General features: G+C 42.1%; 1 protein-coding gene, 1 long non-coding RNA gene and 1 other non-coding gene across 3 annotated transcripts in view; 2 read left to right on the top strand and 1 right to left on the bottom strand.

The window, feature by feature from the left end:
• The window catches only part of CHMP4B (charged multivesicular body protein 4B), a 51342-nt gene extending 39858 nt beyond the window's left edge, over positions 1–11484 (bottom strand). The window contains exon 1 of the mRNA XM_012754927.3: positions 11147–11484. Within this exon, the coding sequence (XP_012610381.1) occupies positions 11147–11336 (190 nt within the window). The 5' untranslated portion in view covers positions 11337–11484. The remainder of the gene's footprint in view (positions 1–11146) is intronic.
• Positions 11485–11575: 91 nt separating this feature from the next.
• On the top strand, positions 11576–16300 carry LOC105865921 (uncharacterized). Its single transcript, XR_012923731.1, has 2 exons — positions 11576–12888; positions 16216–16300. It is a non-coding gene; the product is annotated as an uncharacterized LOC105865921 (long non-coding RNA).
• A 1138-nt stretch (positions 16301–17438) lies between these two features.
• On the top strand, positions 17439–17597 carry LOC142861409 (U1 spliceosomal RNA). The gene has a single exon (XR_012912650.1). It is a non-coding gene; the product is annotated as a U1 spliceosomal RNA (small nuclear RNA).
• Positions 17598–18144: the final 547 nt, after the last annotated feature.

Raw genomic sequence — 18144 nt, 5'->3', positions numbered from 1 at the left:
CTAGAGCAGCCTGGAAACCCTAAAGCTACAGGTCTCAACCAAGCTTTTGTCCTTTCCCCTCTACACACATTTAGCAATATTTGGAGACATTTTTGTTGTTACAACTAGATGGGGTGGGGGGGTGGAGCGGGTATTATGGATATCCAGTGGATAGAGGCCGAAGATACTGCTAAATATCCTATAATGCACAGGGCAGTCCCACACAACAAGGAATTATCCAGTTCAAAATGTCAACAGTGCCAAGGTTGAGCAACACTGCTCTAGATGCCACAGAGAAAACAAGCTTATTGTGAAGAAAGATGGAAACCAGGCTGGGTAATGCACAATGCTCATGTCATGGCAAGCTATAAATGAATGAATACAAGCACATAAGGGATCTCAAACCATTCCAGAACATACGAACAGTCTCCTCCTCATCTTCTCTCTGGCATTAGTCTCACTGTGTTTAACATGATCCAGTCACTCCAAGTACCTCCATCCCACAACCTTGTCTTGCTCAACCTGACAACACCCACTACTGACACACAGCCTTGCTGAAGCTGGCTAGGGAAGCTGAGATAAAACATGAATAGGAAGGAGCCAGGCTGGCTGTATGGTATGGCAGGAAAGCACTGAACCTGAAGCCTAAGAAGGGTTTTTGTCTTGACTCTGTCTCAAGGGAAACCATTCAATTGCTTTGAACCTTAGTTTCCTCTGAAAAATGGGGCTAAAATCATAATCTGCCCGATATAAAGCTTCTCGGAGTTTCAAAACCAAATTATGTATGTGAAAGTGCTTTAGAAGCCATAAAACATCATACAAACGTGAAGTATTCTCCTGCAGAATAACAAGTGCTCACATTGTGGAAGGAATATTATAAAATTGATTTCCAATGACAGGATCCTGTCTATTGATAAGTTATCAGCACTCAACCATACAGTGTTCTGGCACTATGGGAATATCAAAGACTCTAGAACCCACTGTGACACATCCCACCCCAGGATCCTCAAGAGTCACAGAGCTGGGTCTACTCAGTGACTCATATAATCTGAACCTTGGCTTTCTCATCTTTAAAATGAGATAATAACACTTAATGCATGGGCTTGCTGAAAAGATCAAATGTGATCAACTTTGCAAAGTACATGTCATTTCCCAAAGATAGGGAAATGTTTCCATTTTCTGAGGATTCTTTTTTTGAAATTTTTTTTTTACTTTGAAACACAAATTTTTAGAATGATAGAAATTAGTTATGTGGTCCTACGTTGCTATTTGTCCTTTACACCTCCAAAATTACCTAAAAAAAAGCTAAGCATGAGAAGGGCTGTCTGTAGCTGCCTGTTTGGCTAGTAGCAACAAGCTGAATGCCAAGCTGATACCAGTTCCCTCCTTGTACATGGCCACAGAAGACTACCCAAGCCCATAACAACTGGATACCCAACTGTTCTAACTCCAGACTTGCCAAGCAATCTATGACTACATGCTGCCTGTGTGCAAGATTCTAAAGGGAAAAGATGCTTTAGAGAGGTGAAAGCAACTGACTCACCTGATGAAGAATTAAGAAACTAGCAATCATTTGGGTTTGTTTTCTTTCTTTTTTTTTTTTTGAGACAGAGTCTCGCTTTGTTGCCCAGGCTAGAGTGAGTGCTGTGGCGTCAGCCTAGCTCACAGCAACCTCAAACTCCTGGGCTCAAGCGATCCTCCTGCCTCAGCCTCCCGAGTAGCTGGGACTACAGGCATGCACCACCATGCCCGGCTAATTTTTTCTATATATATTAGTTGGCCAATTAATTTCTTTTCTATTTATAGTAGAGACGGGGTCTCACTCTTGCTCAGGCTAGTTTCGAACTCCTGAACTCAAACAATCAGCCCGCCTCAGCCTCCTAGAGAGCTAGGATTACAGGCGTGAGCCACTGCACCCGGCCCATTTGGGTTTTAAATGTCAACCTTGGCAATCAAAATTTCCCAAGTCCAATGAACTCTGGGATATTAATCAAATTCGTCACCTTAACAGGGGAGTCAAAAAGTAAATGCCTCTTTCAGGGCACCTAATCTAGTTAGGAACTCCTCTCTGAACCTCTCTGCAGGGAATAGCAGCAGAGCTACACACATGTACAAGACTTAATTTTGCTTTCACTACTATCAGATCTTATAAAGATTACAAACAAGGAATTTAGAATTCCTGCTTATACAGATAGTAAAGAATGTACCATTCAGGTTTCTTAGTTCCTACTTCCTTTTGTAGAAAGCCAGACAATTGAAATTAATAAATTTAACTGGATTAATTAAGCAAATTATCAGAATAAACTATACTTGAAATTTAGTATTATAAAACTAATAATTTTATGACTAAGTTAAACAGATCTGCTCTTATGTTCCACCCTTAAGGTGCTTTTGAATCAAATAAAGTGCTTTTAAAAAGTACTGCATATATTTCCATGTTCCTGTTTTTCTTTCTCAAAAAACTTTTCCTATTAATTCAAAGTTTCAAGCACTCACTCATACATTTCGAGTTCCTTTATGCTCTAACATTCCATTATTCTCCAGAATAAATAAAACATAAATTGAAGCCCCTCCCAACAAAGTTGTTTCAGCTCCCTCCACTGCATACCACATTCTGAATGTGCTTCTAGAACAGATCACACTGTACCCTGATTATCTGTTTACCTGTCTGTCACTCAACTAGACTGTAAACTCCTCAGAGGCAATGACCTGTCTTCATCGGCATTTAGCTAGCAACTAGGATGGTATCTGGCACACAGCTCAAATTAATACATACTTATCTTAAATTGATGTATGAACAAAGCAAAAGTTTCCATCTGCCTTCTTTTAAAATGAATCAACTGAAATTAAGTGTAAATGTCTATCTATGCAGCATTAAAATAAAAAAGATTTAGATTCTCAATGTCAGAGTCCCCAAACTGCACAAAATCTGTTATAAAATCTCTTGAACTGGCCGGGTGCGGTGGCTCACGCCTGTAATCCTAACACTCTGGGAGGCCAAGGCGGGCGGATTGCTCGAGGTCAGGAGTTCGAAACCAGCCTGAGCAAGAGCGAGACCCCGTCTCTACTATAAATAGAAAGAAATTAATTGGCCAACTAATATATATAGAAAAAATCAGCTGGGCATGGTGGTGCATGCCTGTAGTCCCAGCTACTCGGGAGGCTGAGGCAGGAGGATCGGTTGAGCTCAGGAGTTTGAGGTTGTTGTGAGCTAGGCTGACGCCACGGCACTCACTATAGCCTGGGCAACAAAGCGAGACACTGTCTAAAAAAAAAAAAAAAAAAAAATCTCTCAAACTTTGATGGGCATACAAATCACCTGTGGATCTCACTAAAATGCAGGTTCTGCTTCAGGTTAGGATGAGGCCTGAGAGTCTACACTTCTAACAATCTCCTAAAATGTTCCCATAGACCATACTTTGAATAGCAAGGCTAAACAGGAAATATTAGATCCCATTATTGCAGCTAAAGGAGCTGATGCTCAAAGATATGAGAAGACTTGCCTGGTATCACAAAACTAGCAAGTGGCCAGAAGTAGAATGTGAACTCAGGTCTTCTGACCCCAAACCTAGCACCTTTTCCACTATGCCATACCAGTAACCTTTTGAGCTAAATAACCACAACCAAAGAGATATATAGCTTTCATCCATTCTTCAAATAAACCCTCTAGCCAGCTTTGCCCTTGTAAGCAAGAGGGAGGAGGAGAAGCTAGAAATATCAGCTGTGGAGGAATCAAGCAGCCAGACACTCCTGTTAAGAACTTAAATCATTCAATCCTTCAGCTAAGACTCCTTAAGAAGGGTCAAACAAACTTAAGGGGTTCCCAGACGCTCATCCCTTTACCAATGAAAGGCCACAGGAAAATATGATTGCTTTTCAGGGAAAAAAATATCTGTCTCAGTGATATGTGAATTGTCAGGGTTAAAAGAGCACACATACCAAATTATTTCATAAAGAAATGGGTTGGCCAGGCATGTTCTGGGCTGTGCTGCTCAGACCTTGGCTGGAATATTTAGAGCATTCAGCTCTTTCCACTCCACACCTTAACAGCAGCTCTGGTGAACAAGAGCACATCCAAAGGAGTGAAACAAGGAAGGAACAGAAACACCAGGCAATGCAGTCAATAAAATAAAGAAGGGCTGTCCTACAGAAGTGTAGGTTGAGACATAAACACCACATTCCTTGATCTGTCATGTCAAAGAGGGATCAGACCTGTTCTCGGCCACCCCAAGAGGCAGAATTAGCAACCTGTTTTCCAGTTCACAATTGTCTAGTGTCAGACTGGGATTTCCCCCAAGCCTTCTCTCACCAAATCCTGCATTCTTTCCACCAGCCCAGGCTGCTTGCCTATGGAGTTACCACTCCATCTCTGTAGCAGAGGTAGGCACTGCAGGAAGACAGATCTCGCTTCCAAATATGAAAGGTGATTTTATAGTCAGAGCTGTCCAAAAGGGACTTTGCCGTAGTGTGGGAGAATAGACAACCTCATACAAATCCTGTCAACAGAGGGGTTCAATCAGAGGTTAATCACTTGGCAGGAATACCACAAAGGGAATTTGAGCACTGGATAGGTGGCTGGGTGAGATGAACTTGCCAACCTCAGAGATGAATTAATCTCTTCCTGCTGTATTTTCCTTTAACATTTCATTTGTGCATTTACTATGGTTTGCCTTTTATGTGTGTCTTCCTCCCTGAACTATGAACCCTTGTGGGGAGAAGGCTACCTAGGAAACCAAGGAAACATTTACAGCTCTCCTATGTATGTGCTAGGCACTCAGCTAGGCACTGCACATGCGTTGACTTATTCTATACCCTCACAATAATAGCCCTATGAACTATCAGTATTCTCTTTTTACAGATGGGGAAATTGAAACTTAGAGAGGATGAATAATTGCCAAGGTACATAGTGAGTGGTAAAACTGCAATCAAATCAGAAATCTTTTGCTTACATCACCATGCTGTCTTCCTCCTAGAAAAAAATGCAAGAAATATCTGCTGACTTGAGCCAAACAGGACAGTATACCCAGCTAGGTCTGTTGTTTCCTGTTGGTATGCTCAAATTTTCCTTCTAAATATAATCGTCCATCCTCAAAATGACCAATTTAAAGCTGTTTAATATCCACTCTCTCTTAAAGACAGTGGCACAGCATAAAACAATTTTGAGAAAGAGAACCAAGTTTTCATAAATCTTTCCTATCCAGAGAAAATCCTCAAGGCCCCCTCCTCCAAGCTCTGGACCACTGTAAACAGATCAAATCCTGGCTTTCTGCCTCAGAGACTGACAGCCTTGGTCTGCACACATATTCACAGGCTGCTCTCTAGGACCTCGTTCTCCATACTCAAAACCAACTCTGCACAACTCAAGATTTCACCAAGCAAAACAGTCTTGCTCAAAGGTCTTCATGCTTAAACTTCCAAACAAAATCGATCTTGAATTTCAAATCACATTATAAACCTACTCTGGTAGGCACCTAAAAGTATTTAATCTCTCTGCCAAATGGGGCAAAAAAAGATTTTGTCATTTGAATCAAAGGCGCCAGCATGTTTGGACAGCCAACACATAGGGCCTCTGACACTCCATCTGTCTTAAAAAGTAAACCAAACCCAATCTGGCCAGCCATTTTTTCAAACATGAAACTTAAGCCCCACCAAGGGAAATTCCTACTGCTCAGTTCCCTGGGTGGGTTTCGAGTTTTCCATCCCTGGACCTCAGGGATAAGAGAACCTGCTGGCACATGCACCATTAAAATGCCGGTGCTTTTCAACCTGGTATCTTGATTCCAGAGAACCAAAAGGCCATATTCACTATAAATTTAACTTATTAAGATGTCATCCCATATGCTAATGTTTTAGAGTGACTTTATTAAACATGAGACAGCCAACCTGACTCCAGCAAGAGCAGAACTTAATGAAGATATATTTCCCAGGAGCTCCTGGCCTCTACGCATCCATCAGACATTCTCAGCTGAACCCAAATTAACCTGTAAATGAACTGCTTTGCATCCATAAATCCACAGAAATGTACCAGTGTAGGGTGTTAAGATACCAGTCTCCATTTCCAATCTTATACAATTCTCTTGTTAAACTAAAATATGATCCCTTCTACAAACTGTTTTCATCTTTATTAAAACAGGAAAAAAGGGGCTGGGCATGGTGGCTCATCCCTATAATTCTAGCACTCTGGGAAGTAGAGGCCAGAGGATTGCTTGAGCTCAGGAGTTTGAGACCAGCCTGGGCAAGAGTGAGACCTGTCTCTACAAAAAAAGAAAAATTAGCTGGACATCGTGGCATTCACCTGTACTCCCAGCTACTCAGGAGGCTGAGGCAAGAGGATCACTTGAGCCCAGGAATTTGGGCTGCAGTGAGCTATGATGACACCAATGCACTCCACCTAGGGCGATAGAGTGAGACTGTCTCAAAAAAAAAAAAAACCCCAAAAACAGGAAAAAAGGGAACTCTGAACCACCCAGAGTAGGTATTTCCTTTTGATCATCTTTCCTAGGGCGAAAACCAACAGGGCACAGTTTAGAATGGTACCAAAATAAAGACCTAAGTTTGGGTGATTTTTGTCAGTTTACCTAGACTTCAAACCTGGTTTCCATTTATAGCTCTAAGTGAAAGAATTTTTCCATTTTGACAATTAAACCAAAGAAGTCTGATCAATGATAACTTTATCTGAAAGGAAAGAAAAGTATACTTACTCAGTATCTACAATGTGCCACACTCTTTCATATATTATCTTAGCCACATACCATTAATATTATTTTATAAGTGACAATATTTAAGTCCCCTGGATGGCAGTGTCTAGTTCATCTCTGTACTCCCAGCACCAAGCAAGGGGCCTAGGACACAGTAAGAACCTGCCAAATGCTTGAGAACGAATATGTGACTATAGGAAAGGAAAAAAAAATTGGAAAAAATATGCAATCCAAAGTTTGCTCTAGGTCCCTAACTGAAACTACCGCCTGGGACACATCTACACGTTGCAAATAATCTATCCAAGCTTCCAAGGTTTGTTTCAAAGGGCAATTTATCATCTTTCCAATGTGTATGTCACAATGACAGCATCCACACTTGGCTACACACACCATAGGGCAGGGCCTGGTTCTGTCTCACTTCTCTTTCTCCCACTCAGTACACACCTTGCACAAGTGAGTGTTTAATGAGCTGAGCAACGACGATGGTTATGATGACACCTTTGGCCATCAAGGGAGTAAACAATTCTATTTACAAGATGCCCATAGCCATCAGAATGGGAGTCTGAGTTGAATTACATCCCCTCTTGGGCCTCATTTCCCTCTTCTCTGTACAACAGGAAAAATGGAACATACCTACACAACTGTTTTTATTCATTTAATAAATACTTACTAAGCATTAACCATGTCCCAGGCACTGTGCTAGGCACTGGAGACACAGCGGTGAATGTGACCATCACATCCTGCCTCAAGGAGCTCAAGTCTCAGTGGCTGCTGTGAGACTCACACGAGAAAAAGAAGTTTTACAAACTTAAAAAGACTATACAATTAAGAAGTATTGCTCCTCCTCCTGTGTTTCCCAACTTGGATAATGGCATCACCATCCACCCAGTTGCCCTAGCTATAAACTTAAAAATCACCCTCAACTTCTCTCTCTCCTTCATCCTGCACACTCCCACAATTCTAATAAATCACCAAGTGTCTTTCAATTCTCCTTCAGAAAAGTCTCTGACATGTATTATTTCTCTTCCAGTTTTCCATGCTTCTACTCTAGGCTCTTTGTTCCCACCTGAATAATTACAAGTCTCCTTATAGTAATGATAATGGCAAGCATTTATTGATCACTTACCACATGGCACTGTGCTAAGAGCTTTGTGTGCACAATATATTTTAATCCTGTAAGGCAGACACTAGCACCATGATTTGTAGAAGAATCTGAAGTGCAGAGTAACCTAACCTAGGCACATAGCTAGTAAGTGATGAAGCTACAGCTCAAATCCAGATCTCTAAGACTCTATCCTTATCTCTTACTGGATTCCTGCTTTAGTCCCTTCCTGGTCAGTCTACACTCCTTCCTTTAAGCTGCTGCTAGAACACTCTTTCAAAATTCCAAGTGAATATGACTCTCTGTTTTAAAAGATGGACAATGGCTACTCACCACCTTCATGTCAAGATCCAAAGACTATATATAGGCCACTCTCCAGTGTTACTTATCTCCTGTCCCACCCCACAGACTCCAGTGGAGACACTCTCAGTAATCCCCAAACACACCAAACTCCTTGCTGACCCACCTCACATTCTCCTTCCTCACCTCTTCCCCTCCGGACACGCACCTCCTGCTCTGCAGCCTCAGCCCACGTACATACTCATGTTTCTGCACTGTTAAAATTATTTCCCTTTCTCACATATACACATTCTGAGTTCCTGGAAGGCAGACACAGTATATTTTCATCTCTCATTCTCTGATTCTCAAGGTCCCAGCACAGTGGCAGTCAACAAGTAAACTAAATGGTATGTGGTGGTGTTAACACCTCACCACATTAGCCTGGCAAGCAGATAAGACCTTTCTCCCAGAGGATGCTAAAAAGAAAAGCAAGTTATAGTAGCTCCTGTCCTCTCAGGCAAACTCAGGAAGACAGACTACTTTTAGCAAAATATTACAACTGAGGCGGGGCGTGGTGGCTCATGCCTGTAATCCTAGCACTCTGGGGAGGCCAAGGCGGGCGGATTGCTCAAGGTCAGGAGTTCGAAACCAGCCTGAGCAAGAGCGAGACCCCGTCTCTACTATAAATAAAAAGAAATTAATTGGCCAACTAATATATATAGAAAAAATTAGCCAGGCATGGTGGCGCATGCCTGTAGTCCCAGCTACTCGGGAGGCTGAGGTGGAAGATCACTTGAGCCCAAGAGTTTGAGAGGTTGCTGTGAGCTAGGCTGACACCATGGCACTCACTCTAGCCTAGGCAATAAAGTGAGACTCTGTCTCAAAAAAAAAAAAAAAAAAAAAAAAAAAAAATATATATATATATATATATATATATATATATATATATTACAACTGAGATTGGTACTCCACCATCTGCTGGTAAGCCTCTCTCCAAGCCTCTTGAAAGCCAATTAAATCACCCATAAAACTGCAGAAAGTAAGCTAGTTCCAAACCAAGATCACAGAACTGCCCTTTCAGATGGGAGATGAGGTAAACTGAACCCTCCTCCTGCATTCCTGAATGCAGGCAGGTAAAAACTGACTCTAATTACCATGAACAGAGGATTCCGACTGAGGGAGAGTCATCAGAGAAAAAAGCTAGAGACAGCAAAATATAACTCTGCTCTCCATCTCCAGAGCTACAGCTAGAATTGCAGGCCACAAATGGACAACTGCAACTGCCTCCTCACTGTTATTCTTGCTCCCACCCTCATCCTTACCCCACTCTCCAAAAAGTAGCCAGATGATGTTTTCAAAAACCTATCAGTGATTATGACACACTCCAGCATAGCACCCTCCAACAGCTTTCTATCCACTTGAAATAAAATCCAAACTCTTTACCGAGAAGTTTCAGAGTCTAACCCCCTGTCCCTTATTTCATACGACTCTCCCTTAAATCACTACATTCCAGACAGAGGAGTATACTTTCTGTTTCTTAAAACCTGCCAACCTCTAGGCCTTTTCTGGTGCTCTTCTCCCTGTTTGTAAGGCTCCTGCCCCAGACTTTTACAGAGCTGGTTCTTTCTCAAGGCTCAGTTCAAACTTTACCTTTTCAAAGAAGCCTTCCCTGACCATTCTATTTAGAGTGGCACCCCTCCCATCCCATCACTCTCTATCAAATCATCTTTTTTTTCTTCAGTACTTATCACCACCACCAGACAATATTTTCTTCATTTATTTTCCTATTTGTCTTCTCCTCTATTAGGGTGGAGGCTGTAATTTGTTCACACCTAAGAATACAGTGCAAGCAGTAGGCACTCATATAATTTCCAGAATAGTTGTTGAGCATCAACAGAGAAGCACCCTCAGGATAGGCTACTTTGTTTTTCTGTCAGAATGAAGAAAACCTCTATTTAGATCCCACTATGTGCTGGGCACTGTAAATTCATGATCTTCCTTTGGGGAGCGTAATTTAACTATCTCAAGGTCACACAGCTAGTCACTGGCAGACTTCTGAGTTAAATACTTGTTTGTATGACTCCTCTCTGGGGAAGGGTTGTCACTGTATGATTCACTGTTTCATTGCCATAACAAGAAAAATCAAACATATCTAAATTACTTTACAGTTATTAAAGCATTTTCACATTCATCTTACTTAAAAAAAAAAAAAAGGCACTGAGAACACCCAGAAAGCTACACAACAGGAAGTAAACTAAGCGTGTCTCAAGATTTAACACCCGGGGGTAGTGGGGACTAGGGAGGAGTCGGGCGAATGAAGGCATGGAGTCCATATTTATGGTTCAGAGGGACGGGGAAGCGGTGAGTCACGGGGCAAAGGCTTGCGCCATGGGAAACTCAGATAAGGCCAGGCTATGAGGCAATAAAAAGTGAATCACAGAACTAGAAGACACCTTTAGCCTCATGGAGGCCAAACGTGGGGGGGGGGGGGCTGACGGATGGGGAAACTGAGGCCTCAAAAGAAAAGCAACTTGCTCAAGTTCACTCAGCAAATAAACAGAACAGGAACCAGTCCCTTATTCTCTCTACCAAGGAGGCTTTTCAAGGAGAATTGAGTCAGGGAGATGAGGAGAGGCTGGGGCAGCTCCCAGATTCCACAGAGGAGTTGGGAGAGAGCAGGGACAGAAAGAACCAGGAAGCAAATAAATGTTAGGATGGGGAGCAGAAATGAGCCAAGAAAGAGGCACCAGCAGTAGCTGGGAAGGTGGGTGAGGCCAAAGGGAGGAGGAGAAGGCGGAAGAAAAAGGAATGGAGTGAGGGCGGACGAAAGTGCTGTAAGATCAGGGTCCGAAGGAGCCTGGCAGAGTGGGGAGAGGGGTAGGATAAGACTCTGATGGTGGAAGAGTTCAGGGCTCAGGAAGACACAGAAGGGAGTCAGACGGGGAGAGGTCCCGAACCCGGAAAGAAGTCTGACGGGGGACAGTTCCAGGGTCGGAGCAGACCCCGAGGCGAGTGTGTCGAGGTGGAGTCCGGGCCCAGGAAGCCTGAGGGGAGTCTCTGGGGAGTCTGAGGGGCCGGGCCGACTCACCGCGCTTGTTTTTGGTGCCGTGCTTCTTAGCGGCCGTCAGTTCCTGCTCGATCTTCTTCTCCAGGAACTCCTGCTTCTTGCTTAACATCTCCTCCGTGTCCCGGAGCCGCTGGATGGCCTCCTGGGGGGTCGGGCCGCCCTTGCCGGCCTTACCCCCTCCAGCCCCGAACAGCTTCCCGAACACCGACATGATTGCTGCTCGCCGCGCCGGCCTTCGCCGCCCGCTCCGGCTCGGCTCGGCTCGGCTCCGGCGCCCGCTCCCAGCCCGGCCGCTCCCTGCAGCCGCAGGCCTGTCCTCCGCCTCCGCCCCGCAGCTGGGCCAGGCCGCGCCACCTCCCACAGGCCCCCACGCCCGGCCCGGCCGGCGTCAGGGCAACGCGCCGCTGCCTACAACTCCCGATGGGCAACGCGCCGGCCGCGACTCAAACCTAACGGAGGGAGGTGCGCTGCATGCCGGGAGGCTATAGTCTTCCGGCCGGAGGGGCTCGGGTGTCGCGTCTTTTTGGTCTAGCTGGGGTCAAAGGGCGTGATGGCATTCTGGGAAATGTAGTCTACTTGGACCGTGCTGTGTGGAAGAACTGGGAAGGAAATAACAGTAAGCGTTAAGGTACACAACACCGCTTAAAATTTTATTGTTAGTGTAGGATACAGCTATGGCTGAACTGTATATTCATGTGTAAGTGTCTTAAAAGCTTGAAGGCAACGGATGTTTCCAATTCCAAGCTGTCAATTTAATGGTCATAGAAGCTAAGTAGTATCTATAATACTTCAGTAAGTATGATAGTCCCCCCTTATCTGTGGCTTGGATTTCGGAGGTTTCAGTTATCCGCATTAACGGAGGTATAAAAATATTAAACGGAAAATTCCAGAAATAAACAATTCCTAAATTTTAGATTTCCATTCTGAGTAGCATGATAAAATCTCAAGCCAGCCTATCCTGGATGTGAATCATCCCTTCGTTCAGCTTATCCATGTTGTATATGCTACCTGCCCGTTAGCCATTGGTTACTCACTCTGATGACCAGATCAACTAGGGTATCGCAGTGCTCGTGTTCAAGTAACCGTTATTTTACCTCACAGTGGCCCCAAGTGCAAAAATAATGATGCTAGCAATTCAGATATGCCAAAGAGAAGTCATAAAGTGCTTCCTTCAAGTGAAAAGGTGAAAGTTCTTGACATAAGGAAAGAGGGGGAAAAATTGTATGCTGAGCTACTAAGAGCTAAGTGTTAACCAATGAGGAATTAGAAGAACTTGTCGAGTCATCTACAGTGGAAGAGGAAAATGAAGTAAATTTGGACATTACTGAAATTTGCTGAAGTCTTTCAAATTTCACAGACAGTAAAGACAAAATTATGGAATATGATCCTTGGATGGAACACAGCATTAAAGTCACCCATATGATCACTGAAGGATTACAACTTATACAGCAACACTTCAATGAATTATAAAGAAAAAGACAATAATTTCTCATTACAAGGTTCTTCCAAAAGTTTTCAGCAAAAAAATCTTCAACTATTGAGGATCCCCAACCATCAATTGACATCATATGCTTCTGACATCCAACCCTCAACATTGTCATGGCTGAATGATCCAAGATCACCTGAAGCAGATAAGCCTCCTTCTGAGGTATCAATAGAAGGTTGGTAACAGCCTAATGCTACATCACAATGCCTATGTCATTCACCTCACTTCATCTCATCACATAGGCATTTTATCATCTCACATCATCACAAGAAGAAGAGTGAGTATAGTACAGTAAGGTATTTAGAGAGAGACAGAGACCACATTCACAAAACATATTGCAGCATATTGTTATAATTGTTCTATTTTATTATTGGTTATTATTAATCTGTTACTGTGCCTAATTTATAAACTAAACTTTATCGTAGGTGTGTGTTTATATATATATATGAAAAAATACAGTATATACCAAGTTCAGTACTATCCATGTTTTCAGGTATCCACTTGGAGTCTTGGAACATAACCCCTAAAGATAAAGGGGGGCTACTCTATTAAAGAAAATAATAATTAACATCGGCACACAGTCTATGATCCAGGCAATGTGCAAAATGCTTTACATGTACTATCACATTTAATTTCTCATAAGCAGCCTATGACAGATAATACTGTTTCTATTTTATAAGTGAGTAAACCAAGACTCAGAGAAATTGAGTGACTGACTAGATTAACTTTCTAGCCCTCTTTGCAAATGCTGTTCCCTCTACCTGGAATGCCTTTCTACTCTTTATTCACCTAATAGGCTCTTTGTTGTTGTTTTTGAGACAGGTTTTTGCTCTGTCACCCAGGCTGAAGTGCAGTGGTGTGATCATAGCTCAATGTAGCCTGGGCTCAAGCGATTCTCCTACCTCAGACCCCTGAGTAGCTAAGACTATAAGCATGTGCCACCATACCAGGCTAATTTTTTCTATTTTTAGTTGCCTGGCTAATTTTTTCTTTTCTTGTTCTTTCTTTCTTTCTTTCTTTCTTTCTTTCTTTCTTTCTTTCTTTCTTTCTTTCTTTCTTTCTTTCTTTCTTTCTTTTCTTTTCTTTTTTTTTTTTTATAGTAGAAACAAGGTCTCACTCTTGCTTAGGCTGGTCTTGAACCGCTAACCTCAAGCGATCCTCCCACCTCAAAGTGGAGCACTTTCAAAGTGCTAGGATTACAAGCATGAGCCACTGTGCCCAGCCCTATCCCACTTTTTTTTTTTTACAAGGAATCCTGATGCAGCCTCAAAATTCTTCTCAACCCAGCAGTCCAAGTGGCCAAAGCCAATTGCTTAAGGTTGATACTTAAGATTAAGTCAGAGTTTTCTGCTATTATTGTTTTCCTGTGCTCCCAGAGTTATAATATGAGGGGCTCTGTTATCATCCTCAGTTTATCCCACAGCAATATGAGATGATGGTGGTAAGGTCTACAGCATCTGTGAAGTTCATATATTCTTTGGGTAATGGCTCAAACTCAGCATGTGTTTTGCTACTTTGTGTGCCTGGGAGCAGCATGATTTAGATAAGAGGTGAGGGGGCAGACTGCATAGATGTGGAAGAGTTGTTGTACCCATGAGGTGGCTTGATTGAAGCCTCCTTGTTTTTATTTTTTACTTTGATAAAAATATCACAACGTCCCAATACAGAACAAATACAAGTGTGACTTATGTTTCACAATTCATGATGCTTTGAATTCTTGTCAGTTTTAGCATCTCTCACATTCGAAAAATTTCTTCCAACCTATGGGTTGAGTGGGATGAACTCTACCACCTCTGGGAATGGCTACCTGTATGTGCAGGCAGGGATTGTGGCAGATTAAAACAACAACATCCAAGGCATAGTTTTTGTCACACATAGATCATACTCTGAGGAAGGAAACAAGATTCATATATGTGAAATAATAGAGGAAAAGTCCAGCTAAGCTCTCATTTATGTGAAACTCTGTTCCAAAACAACTTCACATATTTGAAAGATCCAGGAAGGAATAAAAAAGACCTTTGAGAAGCCATATTTTTCTTCATTGAGAATTGGCTTTGTTTTCATAGAAGACTAACAAACACAAAGTCTGGAAGCAGCAAATTAAAATAGTGGGTTGGAGAAGTATTGGCTACTAGATGCAGCCTCACTGCTAATGGATGGGGAAGTGATTCTTGACAGCAAAGACAAGGGAAAACAGTAAAGTGTGGTTCCACAACTAGCTGGGGCTGTTTTCTACTTCTTCTTTTCTTTAGCACTTCCTTAATACCTCTACTTTTGAAAGTTCTGGGTCTCCCCCTGGTTCAATTGTTATTGCCCATAATGATGATCCAGAATACTTCAGAATAAAATACATATTTCTGAGCATCTGCTGTGTGCCAGGTCTATGCTAAGTAAGCTTTACATTCCATTTCTCACATAAGCCTTGAGGTGGATCTGTTATCATCATCTCCAGTTTACAGCTGCAGAAAGGGAGACACACAGAGTAGGGGAAGTAACTTGCCCAGGTAAGTAGTAAAGGCAGGTTTCGAACCTTTGCTGTTAAAGTCCAGTGCCAATGTTGTTAGCCTTTGCTAGGTTTTAAAGAACTGCTGAATGTGGTGGCTCATGCCTATAATCCCAGCACTTTGGGAGGCTGAGGCAGGAGGATTGCTTGAGGCCAGGAGTTTGAGGTTGCTGTGAGCTAGGCTGACACACAGCATGGCACTCTAGCCCTGGTGACAGAGTGAGACTCTGTCTCCAAAAAAAAATTTTTTTAATTGAATTAATAAGATCTTAAATATTATGAAACTTGCTCTCACATAATTATACCAAGTTAATACAGAGGACTTTGCTGCTGATTTTTAGTTGTAAAAATCAATTTGAGTATATCCAATGTCCTCTCCTGATTAAAAAAAAATGCTCAATGAACTAGCAATAGGAGAGAACTGCTTGACCTAATAAAAGGCAGCTATGAAAAACCCACAGATAACATCCCACTTAGTGGTGAAAGACTGACAGCTTTCACCCTAAGATCAGGAATAAGACAAGGATGCCTACTCTCTATTCAACATTGTACTGAAAGTTCTTGCCAGTGCAATTAGGCAAGAAAAATAAATAAAAGGCATACATATTGGCAGGCGAGAATTCTACCACTGAACCACCCATGCACTGAGGCATACATATTGGAAAAGAAGAGGTAAAACTATTTCTATTCGCAGATGACATGATCTGATATATAGAAAACCCTAAAGGAATACACAAAAAAGCTAATAGAGCTAAAAAAAATTCAGCAAAGTTGTAGGATACAAGATCAACACACAAAAATCAGTTGTATTTCTATACGTTAGCAATGAACAACCTGAAATGATATTAAGAAAACATTTTCATTTATAATAGCATCAAAAATAATAAAATATTTAGAAATAAATTTAACCAAGGAAATGAAAGGCTTGCACTCCAAAAAGCATAAAACACTGTTGAAAGACATTAAGGAAGACCTAAAGAAATGGAAAGACATCCCATGTTCATGGATTAGAAAACAATATTATTAAGATAGCAACGCTCTCCAAATTGATCCACAGATTCAATGCAATCCTATTAAAATCAGAGCTGCTTTTTTTTTCAGAAACAGACTTGATCCTAAAATTCAGATGGAGTTGAAGAGACCCTGAACAGTCAAAGCAACTGACTAATTAAAAAAGAAAAATAAAGTTGGAGTATCCACACTTCCTTATTTCAAAACCTATTACAAAGCAACAACAATCAAAAAAGTATGATAACTGGCATAAGAATAGACATGTAGATCAATGGAATAGAACTGACAGTCAAAAAATAAACTTAAATATCTGTGGTCAATTGATTTTCAACAAGGGTGCCAAAGCCCATTCAATGGGGAAAGAATGGTCTTTTCAACAGATGGTTCTGAGTTAACTAGATATTCAATCACAAAAGAATGAACATGTATCCCTACCTTATATCATATACAAAAATTAACTCAAAATGGATCAAAGATCTAAATGTAAGAGCTAAAACTATAAAATTCTTAGAAGGAAAAATAGGTGTAAATCTTTGTGATTTCTTAAATATGACACTAAAAACACAAGCAATAAAAGAAAAAAATAGAGACCTTGGACCTTATCAAAATTAAAAATCAGCCAGACGTGGGATGCAGTGGCTCACACCTCTCATCCTAGCATTCTGGGAGGCCAAGGCAGGAGGATTGCTTGAGCTCAGGAGCTTAAGACCAGCCAGAGCAAGAGCAAGACCTCTTCTCTACTAAAAATAGAAAAACTAGCTGGGCATGGTGGTGTGTGCCTATAGTCCCAGCTACTTGGGAGGCTGAGGCAGGAGGATGGCTGGAGCCCAGGAATTTGAGGTTGCAGTGAGCTGTGATGACACCACTGCACTTTAGCCAGGGTAACAGAGCAACACTCAGTCTCAAGAAAAGAAAATTAAAAACCTATTGTAGGCCAGGCGCTGTGGCTCACGCCTGTAATCCTAGCTCTTGGGAGGCCGAGGCGGGCGGATTGCTCAAGGTCAGGAGTTCAAAACCAGCCTGAGCAAGAGCGAGACCCCGTCTCTACTATAAATAGAAAGAAATTAATTGGCCAACTGATATATATATATAAAAATTAGCCGGGCATGGTGGCGCATGCCTGTAGTCCCAGCTACCCGGGAGGCTGAGGCAGAAGGATCACTCGAGCCCAGGAGTTTGAGGTTGCTGTGAGCTAGGCTGACGCCACGGCACTCACTCTAGCCTGGGCAACAAAAGCGAGACTCTGTCTCAAAAAAAAAAAAAAAAAAAAAAACCTATTGTACATCCAAGGGCAATATTAAGAAGGTGAAAATACACTTACCTGGCAGGGGAGATAACATGATCATGAAGGTGTTTTTCCCAAGGCAAGGCTTATCCATTGCACACCAGTACTGAGCCCTGCAATTTCACCAAATGTAGGAAACTCAGCTGCATAATTTGTGGTAGTGGGGGACCTCATTTGCACTCTCCCCTGATCTTTTGCTGTACAAAAGACAGAAGTGTTGGCCTCCTGTCTGTATAAAAAAAAAAAAAAAAAGGTTAAAAAAAAAGAAGAAGAAGGGCTGGGCCTGGTGGCTCATGCCTGTAATCCTAGCACTCTGGGAGGCTGAGGCTGACGGATTGCTCAAGGTTGGGAGTTTGAAACCAGCCTGAGTGAGACCTCGTCTCTACTAAAAATAGAAAGAAATTAATTGACCGACTAAAAAAATATATACAAAAAAGGAGCCAGGCATGGTGGCGCATGCCTGTAGTCCCAGCTCTTTGGGAGGCTGAGGCAGTAGGATTGCTTGAGCCCAGGAGATTGAGGTTGCTGTGAGCTAGGCTGATGCCATGGCACTCACTCTAGCCTGGGCAACAAAGTGAGACTCTGTCTTAAAAAAAAAAAAGAAGAAGAAGAAGAAGAAGAAAATGAAAAGACAACTCATGTAATGGGAGAAAATATTTGCAAATCCTATATCCTATATCCTATAAATGTGTGTTGGTTTAAGCCACTAAGTCTGTGGTACTTTGTTACAGCAG

This window comes from Microcebus murinus, chromosome 16, assembly GCF_040939455.1.
Source record: "Microcebus murinus isolate Inina chromosome 16, M.murinus_Inina_mat1.0, whole genome shotgun sequence".
In the NCBI taxonomy this organism is placed as follows: Eukaryota; Metazoa; Chordata; class Mammalia; order Primates; family Cheirogaleidae; genus Microcebus; species Microcebus murinus.
This window is presented reverse-complemented; position numbering and strand designations above follow the sequence as displayed.